The sequence below is a fragment of the Sander lucioperca genome, chromosome 6, assembly GCF_008315115.2.
Source record: "Sander lucioperca isolate FBNREF2018 chromosome 6, SLUC_FBN_1.2, whole genome shotgun sequence".
In the NCBI taxonomy this organism is placed as follows: Eukaryota; Metazoa; Chordata; class Actinopteri; order Perciformes; family Percidae; genus Sander; species Sander lucioperca.
Window position 1 is genome coordinate 19,674,151 of NC_050178.1, and position 22,856 is coordinate 19,697,006.

Below are 22,856 nucleotides of genomic sequence, written 5' to 3' on the forward strand. Positions count from 1 at the left end.
TGTCAAATGTTGACGCTTGGTCGGGATCCTTTGGCGGCATTTTTCAACGCGCAGGGTTTAAACCACTTAGTTAAGGATAGAGAAAGATCGTGGCTGGGTTCATAAATATGTAGGTTTAAACCCTGGTCTCCTGGGTGGAAGTCCTATGTTCAACCAACCTCCTGGCGAGGATTTTCTGTCTTTCATACAACTCGCTACCGTTGTCGCTCTTCATTCTACGTCATCTTACAGCGCCGCGGTCGTGCTGCTGCTCTGCCTGGTGCCTGCAGACGCTAACTACTGTAATTTAACTCCATGCATTCTTTTTTCGGGATCTGTGATGTCTATTATGTCTTTCCATCTCCAAGATGAATCTCTCGTTGGTGTTGTACAGGAGATCGTATACGATATGGGGTGTGTTTTGATAAATTGACTAGATGCTCTCACTGTTTCACTTCCTGCCCGGTTGTCCAATGGCCCGAGGCTCCCGTGTAAATAGAGAGCCGCTTCACGCACGCTTCCGGGACGTACTGCGGCGCGGCTGGTGGAATATCAAGCACTGTTTTTAATGGCTTTGATTGCCCGGTGCGTTCCATACAGATGCTAAAAGGGGAATTTTTTTGTCGGTATCTGACGCTGAGAGACACCGACCAAGTGTCAGCATTTGACAATTTGGGAGTGAGAACGTGTTGTTCATTCTGAAAGTATACATTTTTGTGAGTGTAAGTGTTGTGATTTAGTACTAAAAACACAAAATCTGACCTAACTGTACTTTTGTGTACAATGATAAAAATATACCATAACTCTGTTTGAACTATGAATGACTTTCCACCACCAAAAACTGAATGCGGTTAGTAATGCAAATGTCAAACTGGATGAATACATGGTTTGTCCAAAAACTAACTTTGCTACCTCAGCTTTTTTTGTTTGTTGGTAAGTTACTTTTCAAATTTGCAGATTTCCAACTTATATCTGTAATGTTATTTTCCTCATTTTATATAATACCAATCATACTACTGCTCTTTCTCAACATAGTGTGTGATAAAGCATTAGCATGGAGCACAGGAGCGAATGATGGATGAACATGATGTCTGTATTTTCATCTCTTGAAAGTTAATGAAAAGGCCAATCTCCTGTGGAAAAAAGTGTAATTTCTTGGGTGAGTGATATGTTCATTTCACAAGCCGTAGAGGTCCTTATTACCTCTAATTAATTTGATTGACTACTGGCCACGTCACGGCTGATTTACAGGGGAGTATTTCAGCCAAGTATGTCTAGAGATGAATATAAAGTGATCAGATAAGCCTGCAAATGGCCTATCTTCTTGTAACAATGAAGTATAAGACTAAACATAGACAAACATATTGACCTGACAGGCAGCAGGGAAAAACTCTGCACAATGCCGGACAACTAGATAGACATACTGTCAAACTGTCAGATTGGCAGGCAACCACTCAGCATCTGTAAAAAAGCTTTATGGAACAAATCCAAAGAGACAACGTTGATAGGCAGCAAACTATTTCACACATTTGGACACAAACAGACAAGCAGACACAGCCGTTACATGGACAGGTTGAACAGGTGGATAAAAAGACAAACTGAAACATTGGGATCAGAATCAGAATACTTTATTGATCCCCCTCAGGGAAATTGTTTAGTTGCAGTTGCTCACAATCAAAATCAAGGTTAAAAAGAATGTAATACGAGTGAGAAAAGAGCGTGTATAAGTGTATAAAGTAACATATAGCGTAACATAACATAGCTACTGTACAGTACAAAAGATTAAAAATGCTATGTAGAAGTAAAGTGAGATTAAGTTAAAAAAGAATAAGATTAGGTTAAAAAGATTATGTTGTAAAACAATGGATTGTGCAAATGCTATTGAAGTGCAGCATGAAGTACATAAAGTATTGTGTCAACATAAATACAGGACGGACATAAATATAGTGCAGTGTCAACATAAATACAGGATGGACATAAATATAGTGCAGTGTCAACATAAATACAGGACGGACATAAATATAGTGCAGTGTCAACATAAATACAGTACAGACATAAATATAGTGCAGTGTCAACATAAATACAGTACAGACATAAATATAGTACAGTGTCAACATAAATACAGGACGGACATAAATATAGTGCAGTGTCAACATAAATACAGTACAGACATAAATATAGTACAGTGTCAACATAAATACAGGACGGACATAAATATAGTACAGTGTCAATATAAATACAGGACGGACATAAATATAGTGCAGTGTCAACATAAATACAGGACGGACATAGATATAGTACAGTGTCAACATAAATACAGTACAGACATAAATATAGTGCCGTGTCAACATAAATACAGGACGGACATAAATATAGTGCAGTGTCAACATAAATACAGTACAGACATAAATATAGTGCAGTGTCAACATAAATACAGGACGGACATAAATATAGTGCAGTGTCAACATAAATACAGGACGGACATAAATATAGTACAGTGTGAACATAAATACAGTACAGACATAAATATAGTGCAGTGTCAACATAAATACAGGACGGACATAAATATAGTGCAGTGTCAACATGAATACAGTACAGACATAAATATAGTGCAGTGTCGACATAAAAACAGGATGGACATACATATAGTGCAGTGTCAACATAAATAGAGTACAGACATAAATATAGTACAGTGTCAACATAAATACAGGACGGACATAAATATAGTGCAGTGTCAACATAAATACAGGACGGACATACATATAGTGCAGTGTCAATATAAATAGAGTACAGACATAAATATAGTACAGTGTCAACATAAATACAGGACGGACATAAATATAGTGCAGTGTCAACATAAATAAAGGACGGACATAAATATAGTGCAGTGTCAACATAAATACAGAACAGACATAAATATAGTGCAGTGTCAACATAAATACAGGACGGACATAAATATAGTGCAGTGTCAACATAAATACAGTACAGACATAAATATAGTGCAGTGTCAACATAAATACAGGATGGACATACATATAGTGCAGTGTCAACATAAATAGAGTACAGACATAAATATAGTACAGTGTCAACATAAATACAGGACGGACATAAATATAGTGCAGTGTCAACATAAATACAGGTCGGACATAAATATAGTGCAGTGTCAACATAAATACAGGACGGACATAAATATAGTACAGTGTCAACATAAATACAGGATGGACATAAATATAGTGCAGTGTCAACATATATACAGGATGGACGTAACTATAGTGCAGTGTCAACATAAATACAGGACGGACATAAATATAGTGCAGTGTCAACATAAATACAGGATGGACATAAATATAGTACAGTGTCAACATAAATACAGGACGGACATAAATATAGTGCAGTGTCAACATAAATACAGTACGGACATAAATATAGTACAGTGTCAACATAAATACAGGATGGACATAAATATAGTGCAGTGTCAACATATATACAGGATGGACGTAACTATAGTGCAGTGTCAACATAAATACAGGACGGACATAAATATAGTGCAGTGTCAACATAAATACAGGATGGACATAAATATAGTGCAGTGTCAACATAAATACAGTACAGACATAAATATAGTACAGTGTCAACATAAATACAGGATGGACATAAATATAGTGCAGTGTCAACATAAATACAGGACAGACATAAATATAGTGCAGTGTCAACATAAATACAGGATGGACATAAATATAGTGCAGTGTCAACATAAATACAGGATGGACATAAATATAGTGCAGTGTCAACATATATACAGGATGGACGTAACTATAGTGCAGTGTCAACATAAATACAGGACGGACATAAATATAGTGCAGTGTCAACATAAATACAGGATGGACATAAATATAGTACAGTGTCAACATAAATACAGGACGGACATAAATATAGTGCAGTGTCAACATAAATACAGTACGGACATAAATATAGTACAGTGTCAACATAAATACAGGATGGACATAAATATAGTGCAGTGTCAACATATATACAGGATGGACGTAACTATAGTGCAGTGTCAACATAAATACAGGACGGACATAAATATAGTGCAGTGTCAACATAAATACAGGATGGACATAAATATAGTGCAGTGTCAACATAAATACAGTACAGACATAAATATAGTACAGTGTCAACATAAATACAGGATGGACATAAATATAGTGCAGTGTCAACATAAATACAGGACAGACATAAATATAGTGCAGTGTCAACATAAATACAGGATGGACATAAATATAGTGCAGTGTCAACATAAATACAGTACAGACATAAATATAGTACAGTGTCAACATAAATACAGGACGGACATAAATATAGTGCAGTGTCAACATAAATACAGGATGGACATAAATATAGTGCAGTGTCAACATAAATACAGTACAGACATAAATATAGTACAGTGTCAACATAAATACAGGATGGACATAAATATAGTGCAGTGTCAACATAAATACAGGACGGACATAAATATAGTGCAGTGTCAACATAAATACAGGATGGACATAAATATAGTGCAGTGTCAACATAAATACAGTACAGACATAAATATAGTACAGTGTCAACATAAATACAGGATGGACATAAATATAGTGCAGTGTCAACAAATACAGGACGGACATAAATATAGTGCAGTTTCAACATAAAGGACGGACATAAATATAGTGCAGTGTCAACATAAATACAGTACAGACATAAATATAGTACAGTGTCAACATAAATACAGGTCGGACATAAATATAGTGCAGTGTCAACATAAATACAGGACGGACATAAATATAGTGCAGTGTCAACATAAATACAGGACGGACATAAATATAGTGCAGTGTCAACATAAATACAGTACAGACATAAATATAGTACAGTGTCAACATAAATACAGGACGGACATAAATATAGTGCAGTGTCAACATAAATACAGTACAGACATAAATATAGTACAGTGTCAACATAAATACAGGACGGACATAAATATAGTGCAGTGTCAACATAAATACAGTACAGACATAAATATAGTGCAGTGTCAACATAAATACAGGATGGACATACATATAGTGCAGTGTCAACATAAATACAGGACGGACATAAATATAGTGCAGTGTCAACATAAATACAGGACGGACATAAATATAGTGCAGTGTCAACATAAATACAGGTCGGACATAAATATAGTGCAGTGTCAACATAAATACAGGACGGACATAAATATAGTGCAGTGTCAACATAAATACAGGACGGACATAAATATAGTGCAGTGTCAACATAAATACAGTACAGACATAAATATAGTGCAGTGTCAACATAAATACAGGATGGACATACATATAGTGCAGTGTCAACATAAATACAGGACGGACATAAATATAGTGCAGTGTCAACATAAATACAGGACGGACATAAATATAGTGCAGTGTCAACATAAATACAGGTCGGACATAAATATAGTGCAGTGTCAACATAAATACAGTACGGACATAAATATAGTGCAGTGTCAACATAAATACAGTACAGACATAAATATAGTACAGTGTCAACATAAATACAGGACGGACATAAATATAGTGCAGTGTCAACATAAATACAGTACAGACATAAATATAGTACAGTGTCAACATAAATACAGGACGGACATAAATATAGTGCAGTGTCAACATAAATACAGGATGGACATACATTTAGTGCAGTGTCAACATAAATAGAGTACAGACATAAATATAGTACAGTGTCAACATAAATACAGGACGGACATAAATATAGTGCAGTGTCAACATAAATACAGGATGGACATACATATAGTGCAGTGTCAACATAAATAGAGTACAGACATAAATATAGTACAGTGTCAACATAAATACACTATGGACATAAATATAGTACAGTGTCAACATAAATACAGGACGGACATAAATATAGTGCAGTGTCAACATAAATACAGGATGGACATAAATATAGTGCAGTGTCAACATAAATACAGGACGGACATAAATATAGTGCAGTGTCAACATAAATACAGTACAGACATAAATATAGTGCAGTGTCAACATAAATACAGTACAGACATAAATATAGTACAGTGTCAACATAAATACAGGACGGACATAAATATAGTGCAGTGTCAACATAAATACAGTACAGACATAAATATAGTACAGTGTCAACATAAATACAGGACGGACATAAATATAGTACAGTGTCAATATAAATACAGGACGGACATAAATATAGTGCAGTGTCAACATAAATACAGGACGGACATAGATATAGTACAGTGTCAACATAAATACAGTACAGACATAAATATAGTGCCGTGTCAACATAAATACAGGACGGACATAAATATAGTGCAGTGTCAACATAAATACAGTACAGACATAAATATAGTGCAGTGTCAACATAAATACAGGACGGACATAAATATAGTGCAGTGTCAACATAAATACAGGACGGACATAAATATAGTACAGTGTGAACATAAATACAGTACAGACATAAATATAGTGCAGTGTCAACATAAATACAGGACGGACATAAATATAGTGCAGTGTCAACATGAATACAGTACAGACATAAATATAGTGCAGTGTCGACATAAAAACAGGATGGACATACATATAGTGCAGTGTCAACATAAATAGAGTACAGACATAAATATAGTACAGTGTCAACATAAATACAGGACGGACATAAATATAGTGCAGTGTCAACATAAATACAGGACGGACATACATATAGTGCAGTGTCAATATAAATAGAGTACAGACATAAATATAGTACAGTGTCAACATAAATACAGGACGGACATAAATATAGTGCAGTGTCAACATAAATAAAGGACGGACATAAATATAGTGCAGTGTCAACATAAATACAGAACAGACATAAATATAGTGCAGTGTCAACATAAATACAGGACGGACATAAATATAGTGCAGTGTCAACATAAATACAGTACAGACATAAATATAGTGCAGTGTCAACATAAATACAGGATGGACATACATATAGTGCAGTGTCAACATAAATAGAGTACAGACATAAATATAGTACAGTGTCAACATAAATACAGGACGGACATAAATATAGTGCAGTGTCAACATAAATACAGGTCGGACATAAATATAGTGCAGTGTCAACATAAATACAGGACGGACATAAATATAGTACAGTGTCAACATAAATACAGGATGGACATAAATATAGTGCAGTGTCAACATATATACAGGATGGACGTAACTATAGTGCAGTGTCAACATAAATACAGGACGGACATAAATATAGTGCAGTGTCAACATAAATACAGGATGGACATAAATATAGTACAGTGTCAACATAAATACAGGACGGACATAAATATAGTGCAGTGTCAACATAAATACAGTACGGACATAAATATAGTACAGTGTCAACATAAATACAGGATGGACATAAATATAGTGCAGTGTCAACATATATACAGGATGGACGTAACTATAGTGCAGTGTCAACATAAATACAGGACGGACATAAATATAGTGCAGTGTCAACATAAATACAGGATGGACATAAATATAGTGCAGTGTCAACATAAATACAGTACAGACATAAATATAGTACAGTGTCAACATAAATACAGGATGGACATAAATATAGTGCAGTGTCAACATAAATACAGGACAGACATAAATATAGTGCAGTGTCAACATAAATACAGGATGGACATAAATATAGTGCAGTGTCAACATAAATACAGGATGGACATAAATATAGTGCAGTGTCAACATATATACAGGATGGACGTAACTATAGTGCAGTGTCAACATAAATACAGGACGGACATAAATATAGTGCAGTGTCAACATAAATACAGGATGGACATAAATATAGTACAGTGTCAACATAAATACAGGACGGACATAAATATAGTGCAGTGTCAACATAAATACAGTACGGACATAAATATAGTACAGTGTCAACATAAATACAGGATGGACATAAATATAGTGCAGTGTCAACATATATACAGGATGGACGTAACTATAGTGCAGTGTCAACATAAATACAGGACGGACATAAATATAGTGCAGTGTCAACATAAATACAGGATGGACATAAATATAGTGCAGTGTCAACATAAATACAGTACAGACATAAATATAGTACAGTGTCAACATAAATACAGGATGGACATAAATATAGTGCAGTGTCAACATAAATACAGGACAGACATAAATATAGTGCAGTGTCAACATAAATACAGGATGGACATAAATATAGTGCAGTGTCAACATAAATACAGTACAGACATAAATATAGTACAGTGTCAACATAAATACAGGACGGACATAAATATAGTGCAGTGTCAACATAAATACAGGATGGACATAAATATAGTGCAGTGTCAACATAAATACAGTACAGACATAAATATAGTACAGTGTCAACATAAATACAGGATGGACATAAATATAGTGCAGTGTCAACATAAATACAGGACGGACATAAATATAGTGCAGTGTCAACATAAATACAGGATGGACATAAATATAGTGCAGTGTCAACATAAATACAGTACAGACATAAATATAGTACAGTGTCAACATAAATACAGGATGGACATAAATATAGTGCAGTGTCAACAAATACAGGACGGACATAAATATAGTGCAGTTTCAACATAAAGGACGGACATAAATATAGTGCAGTGTCAACATAAATACAGTACAGACATAAATATAGTACAGTGTCAACATAAATACAGGTCGGACATAAATATAGTGCAGTGTCAACATAAATACAGGACGGACATAAATATAGTGCAGTGTCAACATAAATACAGGACGGACATAAATATAGTGCAGTGTCAACATAAATACAGTACAGACATAAATATAGTACAGTGTCAACATAAATACAGGACGGACATAAATATAGTGCAGTGTCAACATAAATACAGTACAGACATAAATATAGTACAGTGTCAACATAAATACAGGACGGACATAAATATAGTGCAGTGTCAACATAAATACAGTACAGACATAAATATAGTGCAGTGTCAACATAAATACAGGATGGACATACATATAGTGCAGTGTCAACATAAATACAGGACGGACATAAATATAGTGCAGTGTCAACATAAATACAGGACGGACATAAATATAGTGCAGTGTCAACATAAATACAGGTCGGACATAAATATAGTGCAGTGTCAACATAAATACAGGACGGACATAAATATAGTGCAGTGTCAACATAAATACAGGACGGACATAAATATAGTGCAGTGTCAACATAAATACAGTACAGACATAAATATAGTGCAGTGTCAACATAAATACAGGATGGACATACATATAGTGCAGTGTCAACATAAATACAGGACGGACATAAATATAGTGCAGTGTCAACATAAATACAGGACGGACATAAATATAGTGCAGTGTCAACATAAATACAGGTCGGACATAAATATAGTGCAGTGTCAACATAAATACAGTACGGACATAAATATAGTGCAGTGTCAACATAAATACAGTACAGACATAAATATAGTACAGTGTCAACATAAATACAGGACGGACATAAATATAGTGCAGTGTCAACATAAATACAGTACAGACATAAATATAGTACAGTGTCAACATAAATACAGGACGGACATAAATATAGTGCAGTGTCAACATAAATACAGGATGGACATACATTTAGTGCAGTGTCAACATAAATAGAGTACAGACATAAATATAGTACAGTGTCAACATAAATACAGGACGGACATAAATATAGTGCAGTGTCAACATAAATACAGGATGGACATACATATAGTGCAGTGTCAACATAAATAGAGTACAGACATAAATATAGTACAGTGTCAACATAAATACACTATGGACATAAATATAGTACAGTGTCAACATAAATACAGGACGGACATAAATATAGTACAGTGTCAACATAAATACAGGATGGACATACATATAGTGCAGTGTCAACATAAATACAGGACGGACATAAATATAGTGCAGTGTCAACATAAATACAGGACGGACGTAAATATAGTCCAGTGTCAACATAAATACAGGACGGCCATAAATATAGTACAATGTGAATATAAGTAGCAGCAGTGAATAAATAACATATGTTGCACATGTAAATGATAAATGATCGCACCAAGGAATTATTGTACATAATTGTCCAAGAATATTGAGATTGTGATGTGGAAATACGTGCTGTGAGTCCAGTTTTGACACTCTAAGCGTGCAACAGTTAGAGGGGTGAGTTAATGTATAGAGTGTGATAGCCACAGACAAGGAACAGCCGCCTGTGGCACTCTGTGGCCTATCAGTTTCAAATGTCAACGAGTCAAAGAAATAACCTTTCATTCAAACGGTGAACTAATCCAATGTGTTTGTCCTTCTCCTGGGTTTTGCTCTGTTGTCATCATCGGCCTCACCTCACCATGCTTCAGAAGACATGCTTATTCCTACTCTTATTACCTGTAAGTAGAGCTTTCACATCAGGAATAACTTCTTTCTCAACCCATGTGACACGCATATTTTGTTTCTGTTCAAACCCTTTGTCTTGTTTCCTTGCATCCCATTTGACTTGTATCATACTTAAACGCATAATGCAGAGATCTTCAACAGGGGGTCCGGGACCCTTAGGAGGACCTCAGAGTTACTGCAGGGGGGGACCACCAAATTATTGTTAAGTTTTTTTTTACAAAAATCAAAATGTCTTAACATGAATCCAACACATTATTAGCAAATATAAATCAGCTTATTTGTGGAGAAAAAAAAACAGTCAGTAATGTAGCCTTCCACAGAATCAGTTAATCCTAAAGATTAACATTATAACGCGATTTATAAAATCATGCCAACAATTATTATGTTAATAGCTTAGTATTCTAGGCACTTAAAAGGTAGGTATGTAAAGGCTTTAGGCAGCCCTACAGGTTATTGTAGGCCCAGTTTATTATGCAACTTCATTTTATACAATATATCTAGTAGGGGCCGGGGGTCCCTGCTCCGTCTCTCTCAGTTAAGGGGTCCTTGGCCTAAAAAACGTTGAAGACCCCTGTCATTTTGAGGACATACATTGTTTCTGTCAAAAAATTCAAAAACCCTTTTAGTTTATTTCGATCACATAGGTACACAAAATCACAGACATGACATAAATGGTAATAATTCGTAGTATCATCTTAACTCGTTTATAATCAATACTGACTGTAGGTTGAAGCTTTTGCTTATTACACATTTTTACATCCTATTTTATTTATATTTTGTTTTTAGGTCCCTCATAATCTTATCATTCTTAATGAATGTATTATTATTATTATTATTATTATTATTATTATTATTATTATTGTTATTATTATTATTATTGTTATTATTATTATTAATTTCTGCATGTTATATACATATTACATATTAACACACATATGTCAAACATGCTGAAAGAAAAAAACTTCCTCTGGCCATGGTAGAATCCACATTTCACCTATTTGTTCATTTTGCCTGCCAACTCCATATTTACAGTGCATGATAAAATGTCTACAGGATTACCTGCCATGGACAAACTTTGATGTCTGGTAGACAAACATATCCCTTCATAATCATTTGGCGGGTGGCGATGCATAATGACTTAACAGAAATATGAATTAATTTGAGTGGCACTGCATAGCCCGCACTGTTGTGTTGTAAAACTAGAAGCATCAACACTTTTAGCAGCTTGCAAAACCTATTTAATTAGATAAGCAAGCTGTCAGTGTACAGACACACACGCTCAACATGCATATAATCTCAACTTTACTCTGTGGAGCTCTTCAAGCTCAAACAATCCCCTAAATCAGGGGTCTTCAATGTTTTTTAAGCCAAGGACCCCTTATCTGAGAGCGAGACGGAGTTGGGACCCCCTACTTCATATTTTGTAAAGTTAAAGGTGCAGTAGGTAAGACTTATAAAACTAACTTTCTGTCATATTTGCTGAAACTGCCCCTATGTTCGAGTAGAACTACATGAAGCAGGTAATTTAAAAAAAATCTGGCTCCTCTGGCACCACCTACAGCCTGTAGTGTGATTTGCAAAAATCCACCGCACCCTGTTCAGATGCACCAATCAGGGCCAGGGGGGGTGTCTAACTGCGTGTCAATCACTGCTCAGGCATATGCATTTCATAGCGTCCTCCGCTCCCTGCGCGCGAGCTGCAGATAGGTTTCCTCCCCTTCCTCCCTCTTCACACGCGCTCTATCATGCACAGCTCTCCCTTGTGGTGGGAGGGGCTTAGGAACTGTTTGGGCTTTAGCAGAAGGAGGGACTGAAAAGTCATCGATCTTCAAATTTTTTGGCTAAGTCCTGGATTTTCACAATCCTACCTACAGCACCTTTAAGTTGCATATTTAACTGGGCCTTCAATAAAAGCCTAAAACCTTTATAGTACATTATTATTATTTTTGGCATGATACACATATGAACATAAGTCATTTTAATGTTAAACATACATGTGACAGTAAATCTTTAGGATGAACTGTATCTGTGGATGGTTACCTAACCTACAGTAAAGGCCAGTAAGCATATCATCAGTGTTTTTTTTCACAAATAGGCTGCTTTATATTTGCTAATAATTTGTTGGATCCATGTTAAGACATTTTAATTTTCGAAAAAAAACGTTGAAAAGTTGCAAAGAACTCCCACATTTTATATTTTGCAAGTTAGACAGTGTGCGGGAGTTTCTTTGCAACTTGTGAACTACTTATCCACCTCCCATGCACCTAGTATTTTTCAGTACTGAAAAAATTAAAAAAGAAAATTAATTTGGTGGCCCCCTGCAGTAACTCTGAGGACCCCCGAGGGGGCCCGGACCCCCTGTTGAAGATCTCTGCCCTAAATAACTGCTTCAATTCCTTGGTTACAATTTTTTTGTAATGGAAAGGAAATAATTATATAAACTTTCATTGTCAATCAAAGAAAAGATGTGAGCCATATTAGAACAGATTCAATTAGAGATATGAGAAAGTTAGACAATGAAGGTGTCAAAAACACTGTTGGCTGACTTAATGGAGATACTGTATGTACACTATACTCACTATATACATATGCAGATTCTCCATAGTGACTTGACTTTTAAAAGCTTTGCTACTGAAGTTTAGCAACCACGCAGGGAGCAATATTTCAGCCATGTGGTAAGAAAATGTCTCTTGTATCCGGAAAGTCACACTCTTAGTCCTCGCAAATTCCATCACAATCCTGCATCACACACACCTACCTTTAGTGACAGAGTATTTTTTATTGTAGGGGTTGCTGGTTGAATACCTTCCTGAAGAGCAATTTAGCAGTATTTTTTTTAGGAAAGGAAATTGTCATTGTTGCTTTAATTTTCCCTGCAGATTTTTCAAACTTTTGATGTTACAAGGACAGTTTACATTGTCAGACATGCACTATGTAGCAAAACAGTCCTCTTTAGGGATGTACAGTAACGATACACTCAACTCACGATTCTATACGATTCACGATTTTACGATTCACGACACCATCTTCTCGTTTTGACCGAATTATCCGTAGACACATGACTGAAAAATATTCCTTTATTTATATAAACTGTGCAAAACAACAGATGTGTACTCATCTTGTATTTCATCTTGAATATCAAAAATGTAATACAAAATGAGTAATTCGATTTTTGAAACAAATCTCACACCAGAATAACAAAATAAATAGAAAAGTATCTCTCTTCCAATAAATAAGCTAAGAAAATGTAGTGACGTTTGAAGTCAAGCAAGTGAAATCCGAAGTAGACTAGGCCCTAGGACGTTTAAAAATTGCATCACAATTCATTTTATATCTCAACCTGTTGTAATCTTCACACATTTATATAGTTTATATCTTCACCGGCGAGTGCACATACTTTATTGGCTGGCTGCAGGTTCTCAGGACAGGGACTTGCATTAGTTTGATGGTGAAGGGGAAATTTCAATCGGACTTCATCTGCATTGTTTGCACGGTCCGTCTCTTACAGTGTGTCACCCTAAAAGGTCAATGTAATTCACTGTTATCTTCTCCACCAAGTGGCCATTTCCTGCTTATTAACCAATTCTAATGAGGAGCTATTATAGCTGTCTTTTCATACATGCACAAGCACGTACAGGCACACAGACAAACACAAACACACACACACACACACACACACACACACACACACACACACACACACACACACACACACACACGCACACACGCGCCGAGATAGCTGTGCAAACATATACACTCTGTTGTACCGAGCTCACCTACAAATCCCTGCAGAGAATATCTGAAAATCCCTGCTTCTCCAGCTGTCTTCAAAGCATCTGAAAAAGTCCAGCAGCAGAGTCCTAACTGAGCGGAACATTCATCACTTGCCATACCACTTCTTCTTAAAATAGCCACCCTTAGGCAGTTTGACCCAACCAGAAATGACTTCTTCTTGTTGTGTGACTTCTTTCATAAAAAATTATACATTCCAAATCAGATACGCTAGCTACATAGTGATAGTAAAGTGCCAAAGTGCTGCGAAAAACGCACAGCTCACACACACTCCACAGGTATAGCTGATATTATCTGATATGGTTAGAAAGCACATTATACTGTTTCTATGTAGATTCCATGGACCTTTATCAAAAATGTTCCAATAATGTGTCTATATTCAAAAATGCCTATGGATCAACTTCAGATTTTTTAGTTATCTATGTATTTCGCCTTCAAATATCAATATTGGTACTAGCCTGGAAAGTCCAGTATTGGACACACACACACACACACACACACACACACACACACACACACACACACTCACATATATACATACACACAGCTATAATAGCCCAAGGATGTTTACTGTTAGATGAGAGAGGGATTTAAAGTCCTGCAAGACTCCTGCAGTGCGAGTGTGTGTGTGTGCGTGAACTCTTTCTCCCTGTCAGTCTGTCTCTATCTCTCTTTTCTTCGTCTCTCTCTCTTTAACACCTAACCTCTCTCTCTCTCTCTCTCTTTCTCTCTCTCTCTCTCTCTCTCTCTCTCTCTCTCTCTCTCTCTCTCTCTCTCTCTCTCTTCACCCCTCTGTATCCCTCAATCTCTCCCTCCCTTGCTGGGTCTGCCTCTAAATCCTGTGATACGCAGATGAAAGTTTGTTTGGGCTTGGCCTGCAGCTTCCTCTGGAGCTGCCGCTGTCATCCTGAAGTGACTGCCTGCCTGCTGGGCTGTGTGACTGCAGCGCCAGCTGGGGATGGCTCGGGGAGATTTGAGCTATTTAGCTGCCAACCCACTGGCTAAGGCTATTCTAGCCACAATACGGGAGTTCTGTCAATCCCTCGACAAGTGAAACAAATGTCGTTTCCCTTGTTTGATTGGACGCCTGAAGGTTGCTCCTGTTGACTCACCAGACGTGTACTAACATAATGCATGCCCTCTGCATCCATCACTTTGTAGGAAAAGAGCAATACTGGTAACCTCAAATGGTGGTTGCACAGCCAATTCTTTCATATTTGTGTCTATATACAGCTACGAATTGTAGCTACAAAAACACCATTAGGATAGTTGATGGCACAAATACATTCCATGTCACAAAAATCCTTGGTTGACAATTTTGCAGCTTGCATACTTGGGCTCTTGAGAAATACTGAATAATAACAATGTTAAAATAAATGTTTTTTTTTTTATAGCGATAGACTACTCAGTATTACACAAAACTGTGGCTTTTAAAAGACCATTAATGATAGAATTGTCAAATGCTGTCAAAAAGAAAAACACCTATGTATTTACAGCTACCAAAATAACCAACAGAAGGTATACTTACTTACATTGTGTTAATGTATTACCAAGGGGTAATACATTAATACAATGTAAGTGTAAGTTTTTTAAATGGTGACAAAGTCTACACCGAAATTCCCAAATCCAAAACAGTTTAGTATGATCACAAAGGACTGAGTGACATTAGTGCAGTTCCTCTCTTATTAGGGTCATTCTCATCATATAAACAGAAGCTGTGAATGTTATCTATGTTTAGTCCTAACACCTAAATTACTTTATTGTAGGATGTAGGTGTATATGACATATAAATACTGCTGAAATCAGCATGATTTAAGCGTGATTTATGCTGCCGCGTTAAATCTAGGCCGTGTCTACGTACGACGGTACGTGGAGATACCAACCCTACGCTGTAGCCTGACGTGCACCTCTCGAAAAATGTAACCACACGTCGCGTTGACACACGTCGCTCGGCCGTGGCTTGGTAGCGTTGAATTTCCCCTCTACTGGTTTAACTGGGTTAACTTTTCCTGCTACAGATTTCCCACCGTGGTCAGAAAGCACTATGACTCTAGAGTCACTACTCGCTCTGAAGCTAATCTGCTCTCTCACGCGCTCTATCACACACTCCCCACACACACATGCCAGCCCTGCCGTTCTCCTAAAAAGATTGACGCACACACCAATGCACAAGTATAAACTTCAGGCCACTTAACGTAGGCTACGGCGAAAGCTCTGCGTGGAGCCTCCGCAGAGCCATAAATCACGCTTAACTCTGCAGTGATAGCAGTTTTTCATCAGTTGAGGGTACACACCTATAAATCAATTTTTTTTCTCATAAAAACTATTCCAGCCCATGTATTGTACCACTACTTCAATGTCAAATGATGGCATTTCTCAACTTTTCTTAAAAACAACAATACACAGTATGGCACGCCCAACTACCATGTCATTATTACAAGCCTATAAATAAAGTGAGAAAAGAGCTAAAACAAAGGCTTGAACATCGTTAAGCGTAGGGATGGCTTTCATCAATTACTGTCAAATTACAAAAACAATAGTGACAAACTTTCATTTGGATAATCAACAGCACACATTGAAAACCAACTGGTACTTTTTCACTAAGAGGGAACTTAACTGAAAGAAAACCGCATCCTCCACATTTCAGAAATACTGAACGATAAACTTGACTAACTTCACTAAGTGGATACCCAGGGATATTTGGTTCTCTGGGGAATGAACCTCTCAAGTTCTAATGACACCTAATATATCAAATGAGCAACAATTAAAAAAAGCATTTCTTCGTTGCTCAAGAGTTCACCAAAAGTACCGCCGCTTTGCCTCACTCCAGCCTTCTCATCTGGTGTCTCCTCTCAAACCCATCAGAAGCAACCTCCCACCCCCCCCCCCCAAAAAAAAAAAAACATCGTATCCACCACGCATTGCTCATTATCGACACAGCAAACGGCCTGTAATTAACGTCGTCGGGGGCACAAAGTAGACCGTGATGTCGGCGCCCGGCGGTGTAACCTCAGCGCTTAATGAACTGCTGCCCTGACATTCATTAAAGGAGGATTATGTCGCGCTCATTGCCACTTACAATATGCAAGGAATTCGTCATTTAAACGAGTCCATTAACAGGATGGATGTGTGATAGGTAAAGATGTACAGAAATGGGGGGGGGGGGTGGCTGACTTCTCACAAGTCAGACATTTCTGTCTTTTGCTTTTTCTCCTTTCGCCTTATATCGCCTTCTCCTTTCCCCCCCCCCCACCCTTATCTTCCTTCCATTCTCTCTCCTCACCCTTTTTTGCTTGGCTCTTCTTGTTTCTCCTTCTCTCTCCATCTCTTCATCTTTTTCCAATTTGGCTTTCTTTTCTTTGCTCACCTTCCTTCTCCTCCTCCTCCTCCTCCTCCTCCTCCTCCTCCTCCTTCTCGTCTCCTGCCTACTTTCTGTCAAAGTGCAGTTAGATAGCCAGGAATAGGCCACTCTCAGCTCCAATCAAATAGCAGTTTTTTTGAGGTTCTGTCGCCTGTGAATTGGTGAGGAGTAGAAGTAGGTTGAATTGGGGCTTGATGGAGGGAAATTATTGTGGGAGAAACTTTGCCATTCGGCATTCCTCTTTTCCCATCTTGCACTTTTCTTCCTCTCTCTAACACCTTCACTCCTTCTTGTTTCTCTGGTTGTGTTTTCCCCCTCATTTCCTTGTATATTTGTTGAGCTGTTCCATTTGTACCCCGACCCTCTCCGAAGGATGAGTGGATGTAGCTGATGGATGGATGGATGTTTACTTTGTTTCCCTACTTTCTCTTGTTCTCTTTTCACCCTCTGCTCTGTTTCTGGCCCTATAATCGCTCTATGTTTTTTTCATTTCTCTGTCTCTTGGCTGAATTGCTTGTAAAAGTACTCCAGGGCAAGTAAAGCTCATCGTCTGATCCCAGACACACGCACACAAACACACAGTATACAATGACACTGAGTTTAATTTCATATCTCTGCATATCGCTCTGTCACACAAACACACGCACAAACACACACACACACACACACACACACACACACACACACACACACACACACACACACACACACACACACACACATTATTGCCAGTATTCTGTGAGCCAGTGGAATAATAGGGATGAAAAGAGATGTTGCCTCCACTTGTGACCTCTCGCTTATTGCTTTCTGACCTTACAAATGCAATGGCACACACACACACACACACACACACACACACACACACACACACACACACACACACACACACACACACACACACACACACGCACAGATCGTAGATAAAAAATGTGCCCAGCATGTTCAGATTACTACGTGCAAAGATCAAAGATGGACACTGGCCCAGTCTCCATAGCAATTCTGTTCATATTGGATGGTTCTGCAGCCAGGATTTACATCCAATGCCAATGTTTAGTGCGGTGCAGGCAGTAATGTTCCTTTTTGTGTAGTGCAACAAAAACTAAGGATTTGCAGGCTGGGGAGGAGGATGCAGGACACAGGAGTTTAGCTCCTTTACCGGGCCAACCAAGGCTATTCTTTATTTGTACATGTGAGCTGAGATTCACCTCATAGAGAGAACAGCTAGCTACCGATTGTATTTTCAGGCCTCATTATTTTGGGTTTTACTATATAAAGATTTCAGGGACTGTATTAATATTTATTACTGAAAGTAAAATTAACTAATTGGTTAAAATCGGTACAGTAGTCGTCACTACAGGACAGACACCTCTGCTAAACTTAACTGCATCGGCTTCTGAAAAACAACAGTGAACTTACGCTGCCTTGTACCCGGCTCACGGTCACTTTTTCTCGGCTAAACTTAACTGTCATGTGACCGGCCGGAGGTCGCCTAACCCTAACCCTGGGCCTCTGCGTCGAGGAATAAACCTCTTTGCTCTACCAACTGAGCTGCCCGGGTGCCCTACCCACTGCCTTTCTGCAATAGATAGGCTATCACTTAAATAAATGTTTAATGCATGTGCACAATTATTTTCCTTTTCTCTATCGCTGATACCATATACTGTAGTTGTTCAACCCTTAAGTAGTTCATTAAAGCTTTTAGACTAGTTGAGAGAAACTTGATTAGTCATTGTATGGACGTTATGATTAATGCACTAAAGGAAAGTTAGTATTTTTACTCTTCTAATTTGCCTTTTGGAGTGACTGTGCAGGACGGAGCAGTTTTCAGAGACACGTGTAAGCAGGCGTATTAGGCGGCTTCGTGATGGGTCACTAAGAAACACACCCACTCACCGGCCAGTGTGCACCAACAGCCAAATACAAGTGTATTGACACGTGTACAGACACACACACAGGCAAAAGGACTGTATGTCCAGCACATGCAGTACTTACGCAGCTTCAAGTAGATCAAGTGTTTGTTCACAGAAACACACACACACACACACACACACACACACACACACACACAGCCCACTGTATGGCATTCATGACTGGAAGTCAGACATTTTAAGTAAGTTAAATAATGTGTTGGTGGATTCTGGAGGAGGTTTTTTAGTTGACCTTTGAAAAAGAAGAGTGTAAGATGATTTTTATATGACTCAACTGGTGATGAATTCCAAAAGGATGCATTACTGATACACATATCAGTGATGGTATCTGTTAATTTGCAAAGCCCAGCAGGCAGTAAACACTGCTGCTTGAAAACTGTGACAAACTTGGTTAACGTGTCGCTCTGTTTTGACAGTTAATGGGCAGTGCAGGATTCTCAGATCCCCATGTACTGTTTTGTTGCTACACACTTTTGAAAAGGCAAATTGTCTCCTGATAAGTGAGTGCTAGCTGACAGTAAACACAACTTACAAACTGTAAAAAAATAGTAAAATATATACTTCTTGTCATCCCAACCATTAATTTACTAAAACACTCTTGGAGTGAGGGGCAATTTTGTACAGCAGTAGTCAAATATACAAAAGCTGTGGTAAAATGTGAAGCTTTGGCTAGTCCACATCATCACATGTAAATTCTAGTTTTGGTTTTATTGTAGATGTTTGGGCAAAAGGAAAAATCTGGTATTTTTCAACCTGGCGTATTTCCCACAAATGCAGCCATTGTGACTCTATGAGTCATGCTAACAGTAGAGATTCAGGGAAACAAGGACTCGCGCAAAGTTACGTAGAATGGGGGAAGCTGCTCGGACCTCCTACATGTTTTCAGTGAATAGTTTCAAATGCGTGTTTCTGAGTCCGACTGAAAATAAACACACAATCCCCTGGAATGGCCATGATAGCTACCTGCGTATGATCTACATTTGGGTCAGCTTGCCGGCTTTTTCTCTCAGATACTAGTGTAATGTCATAGTGGGTCAAGTAACATGTATAACCAGATGTATTGCTGCTGGGTCACACACTAAGGGCAAACCCTCACATAAAATTGCTTTTTACTTGTTGTAACCACTTTCTTGCCAATTGGGGGGAGCTGACCGTTTGGTCTAATGCAAAGTTAGCATGACAGATAGAGTCACAATACCAGAATTCCCCTTTAAAGTGCAGCACATCCTGCACACACTAGAACATTGAAAATTACACAAGTTAGGTACATATTAGTCACGTATTGCCAAACCAATCTCCACAGCGCTGAGGAGTAAGGTCTGGCTACACCACAGATACATTCTGGGATAGGAGAAAACATTGCATTTCTTTAAATCAATCACAGTTGTCTTGGGCGGCGCTAAGCTCCGATTGTAGATACGGTGGCTCTGCAAAATTTTCTCGGGAAGGAACTTGTTTTGGTGGAACATTTGCACCCCGCAAAAAAAAAACGCCCCACGCAATATTAAATGAAGTTAACTGTTCACACAACACAGTAACATGAGCTATTTAAATTAGCGGGATACATGGTTAAACCTCATTTGCGCTTACCAGTGTATCACCGTGTGTACTTCGTCCACAGCAATCCCACCAATCAGTCCCAAAACGTCCCAGTTAGAGAGAAAATGTCGTAAACATATTCTTTGTAAATATTTACAATCATTCCCCAAAAAAACCAAGCTGGCCTGCCTTGTTGCATGATCCAAATGTCTTCAAAACTTGCCATTTTCAGCGTGTAGCTTGCTAGCTCGAAGGCTGCTGTTGTTTGTAGCGACAGCAAAACACAGAGAGCGGATGGTGAGGGACAAAGCCTGACATCCAATGTCCGAAATGTACTTCCGTTGATCTAGACTAGGTACATACAGGTAGACGTAATACATGCATGACAACATGGCATATTATTATTGCATAGACAGAGGGTTTGACAAATCTCTCTACATGAATTAACTCAAATGGTTATTCAGTGTACATTTAGGCTGTCAGGCGTGCAGCAGCTTCCAGTCATGATGACCGTCCAGAAGTGACTTGGAACAACACGCCATTAGATCGTAACTCTGACCCTATGTGCACACACTTGTGGCTGAAATGCACCACAAACCGTACGTCAATAATTCAGTCGTCATTGACCCTAAATAGAAATTCAAGAAAAGGCCCATGTTTCAAAGTTTTGCCTTGCAAAGCTTAGCAGCTTTGATTTGCACTACTGATAGCAGCCAGAAAACGGAACCATGCCCCTATTTTTCTTTGTTTGTATTGCATTACAACAATGTGGCTAGCCAATCAAGGACCACGCTGTAACAGATGTGTTGGATTTGAAAGTAAAATTCAGCAGGGCTGAATGCTTTGACTTGCAGTTTGTGTTGCATTACAGCCACAAATGTCTTCACTTATCTGGTAACAGCTTCACTGCTGAGCGTCAGGTAGCTTTGGTACTCAAAGGGATACACTAACTTGAAGAGTCTGATCCACCAGCCAGTTTAATAGTAGGTGACTGGTCATGTCACAAGAAAATCAATTTGCCCCTAAAGAAGGTCTATGACAATACCTTAGAATCAAATTATTGTATCTTAGGCCACTAGTGTTAAAAATAAGATGTTTTTCTGAAAAATTGCACTTAAATTAAAAAATTATTAGAAAAAGCAACACCGATTACAGACTTGCTCCCACATTGGCAAAATGAATAAAACTGAGATGTTACTTCACATAGGATTGTGTTAAGACATCAGTGAAGTAGATAACCATTATATTAATTGAAATCTTTTCTTTAGGGCTATTGTGAAAGTATAATTGGCTCTTCTTGGATTTCACTGCAACCCCCAGATCAACCCTTTTGGGCATAGGCCTACTGTTCTTTAAGGTTACATCTTACTTTGCAGTCTGCTGGTTTACAAGTGGATCAAGATATTTCTGTTATCCTTAATGTGAAAATACAGGTCACAAAAGAAAAACGTTTGATAAAAAAAGAGCTCAAGTCATCCGCTTGATCCGTGAGGTCTCTCAGTCTATATTTGTGAACGTGATCAACTTGCTCTCAAACGAAGAGGCCACAGAGCTGTGTCTTTGGATTCTGTTGTTGAAAATCCTCTCCGCTGGCAAGCAAAACTTTTAATTCTAAATTAATATGTTTATTTTCTTTTAATAGGCTATTGTTTTTAAATTTTAAATGATCTCAATTTGGTTTGGAACATTTTCAACCAGTTTGGGCAAAGCTAGGGTCATATTCAT

At 37.9% G+C, this 22,856-nt stretch overlaps 1 protein-coding gene across 12 annotated transcripts in view; it reads left to right on the forward strand.

The window, feature by feature from the left end:
- Positions 1-22,856, forward strand: part of ptprt (protein tyrosine phosphatase receptor type T) — a 447,834-nt gene that overhangs the window by 315,741 nt on the left and 109,237 nt on the right. For 3 of the 12 annotated variants that reach the window (XM_036001938.1, XM_036001943.1, XM_031277212.2), the window contains one exon: positions 10,475-10,504. The exons of 7 other annotated variants lie outside the window; for them this stretch is intronic. In XM_036001938.1, the coding sequence (XP_035857831.1) occupies positions 10,475-10,504 (30 nt within the window). The remainder of the gene's footprint in view (positions 1-10,474; positions 10,505-22,856) is intronic. 2 more of the 12 variants (XM_036001939.1, XM_036001944.1) reach the window with 1 other exon arrangement.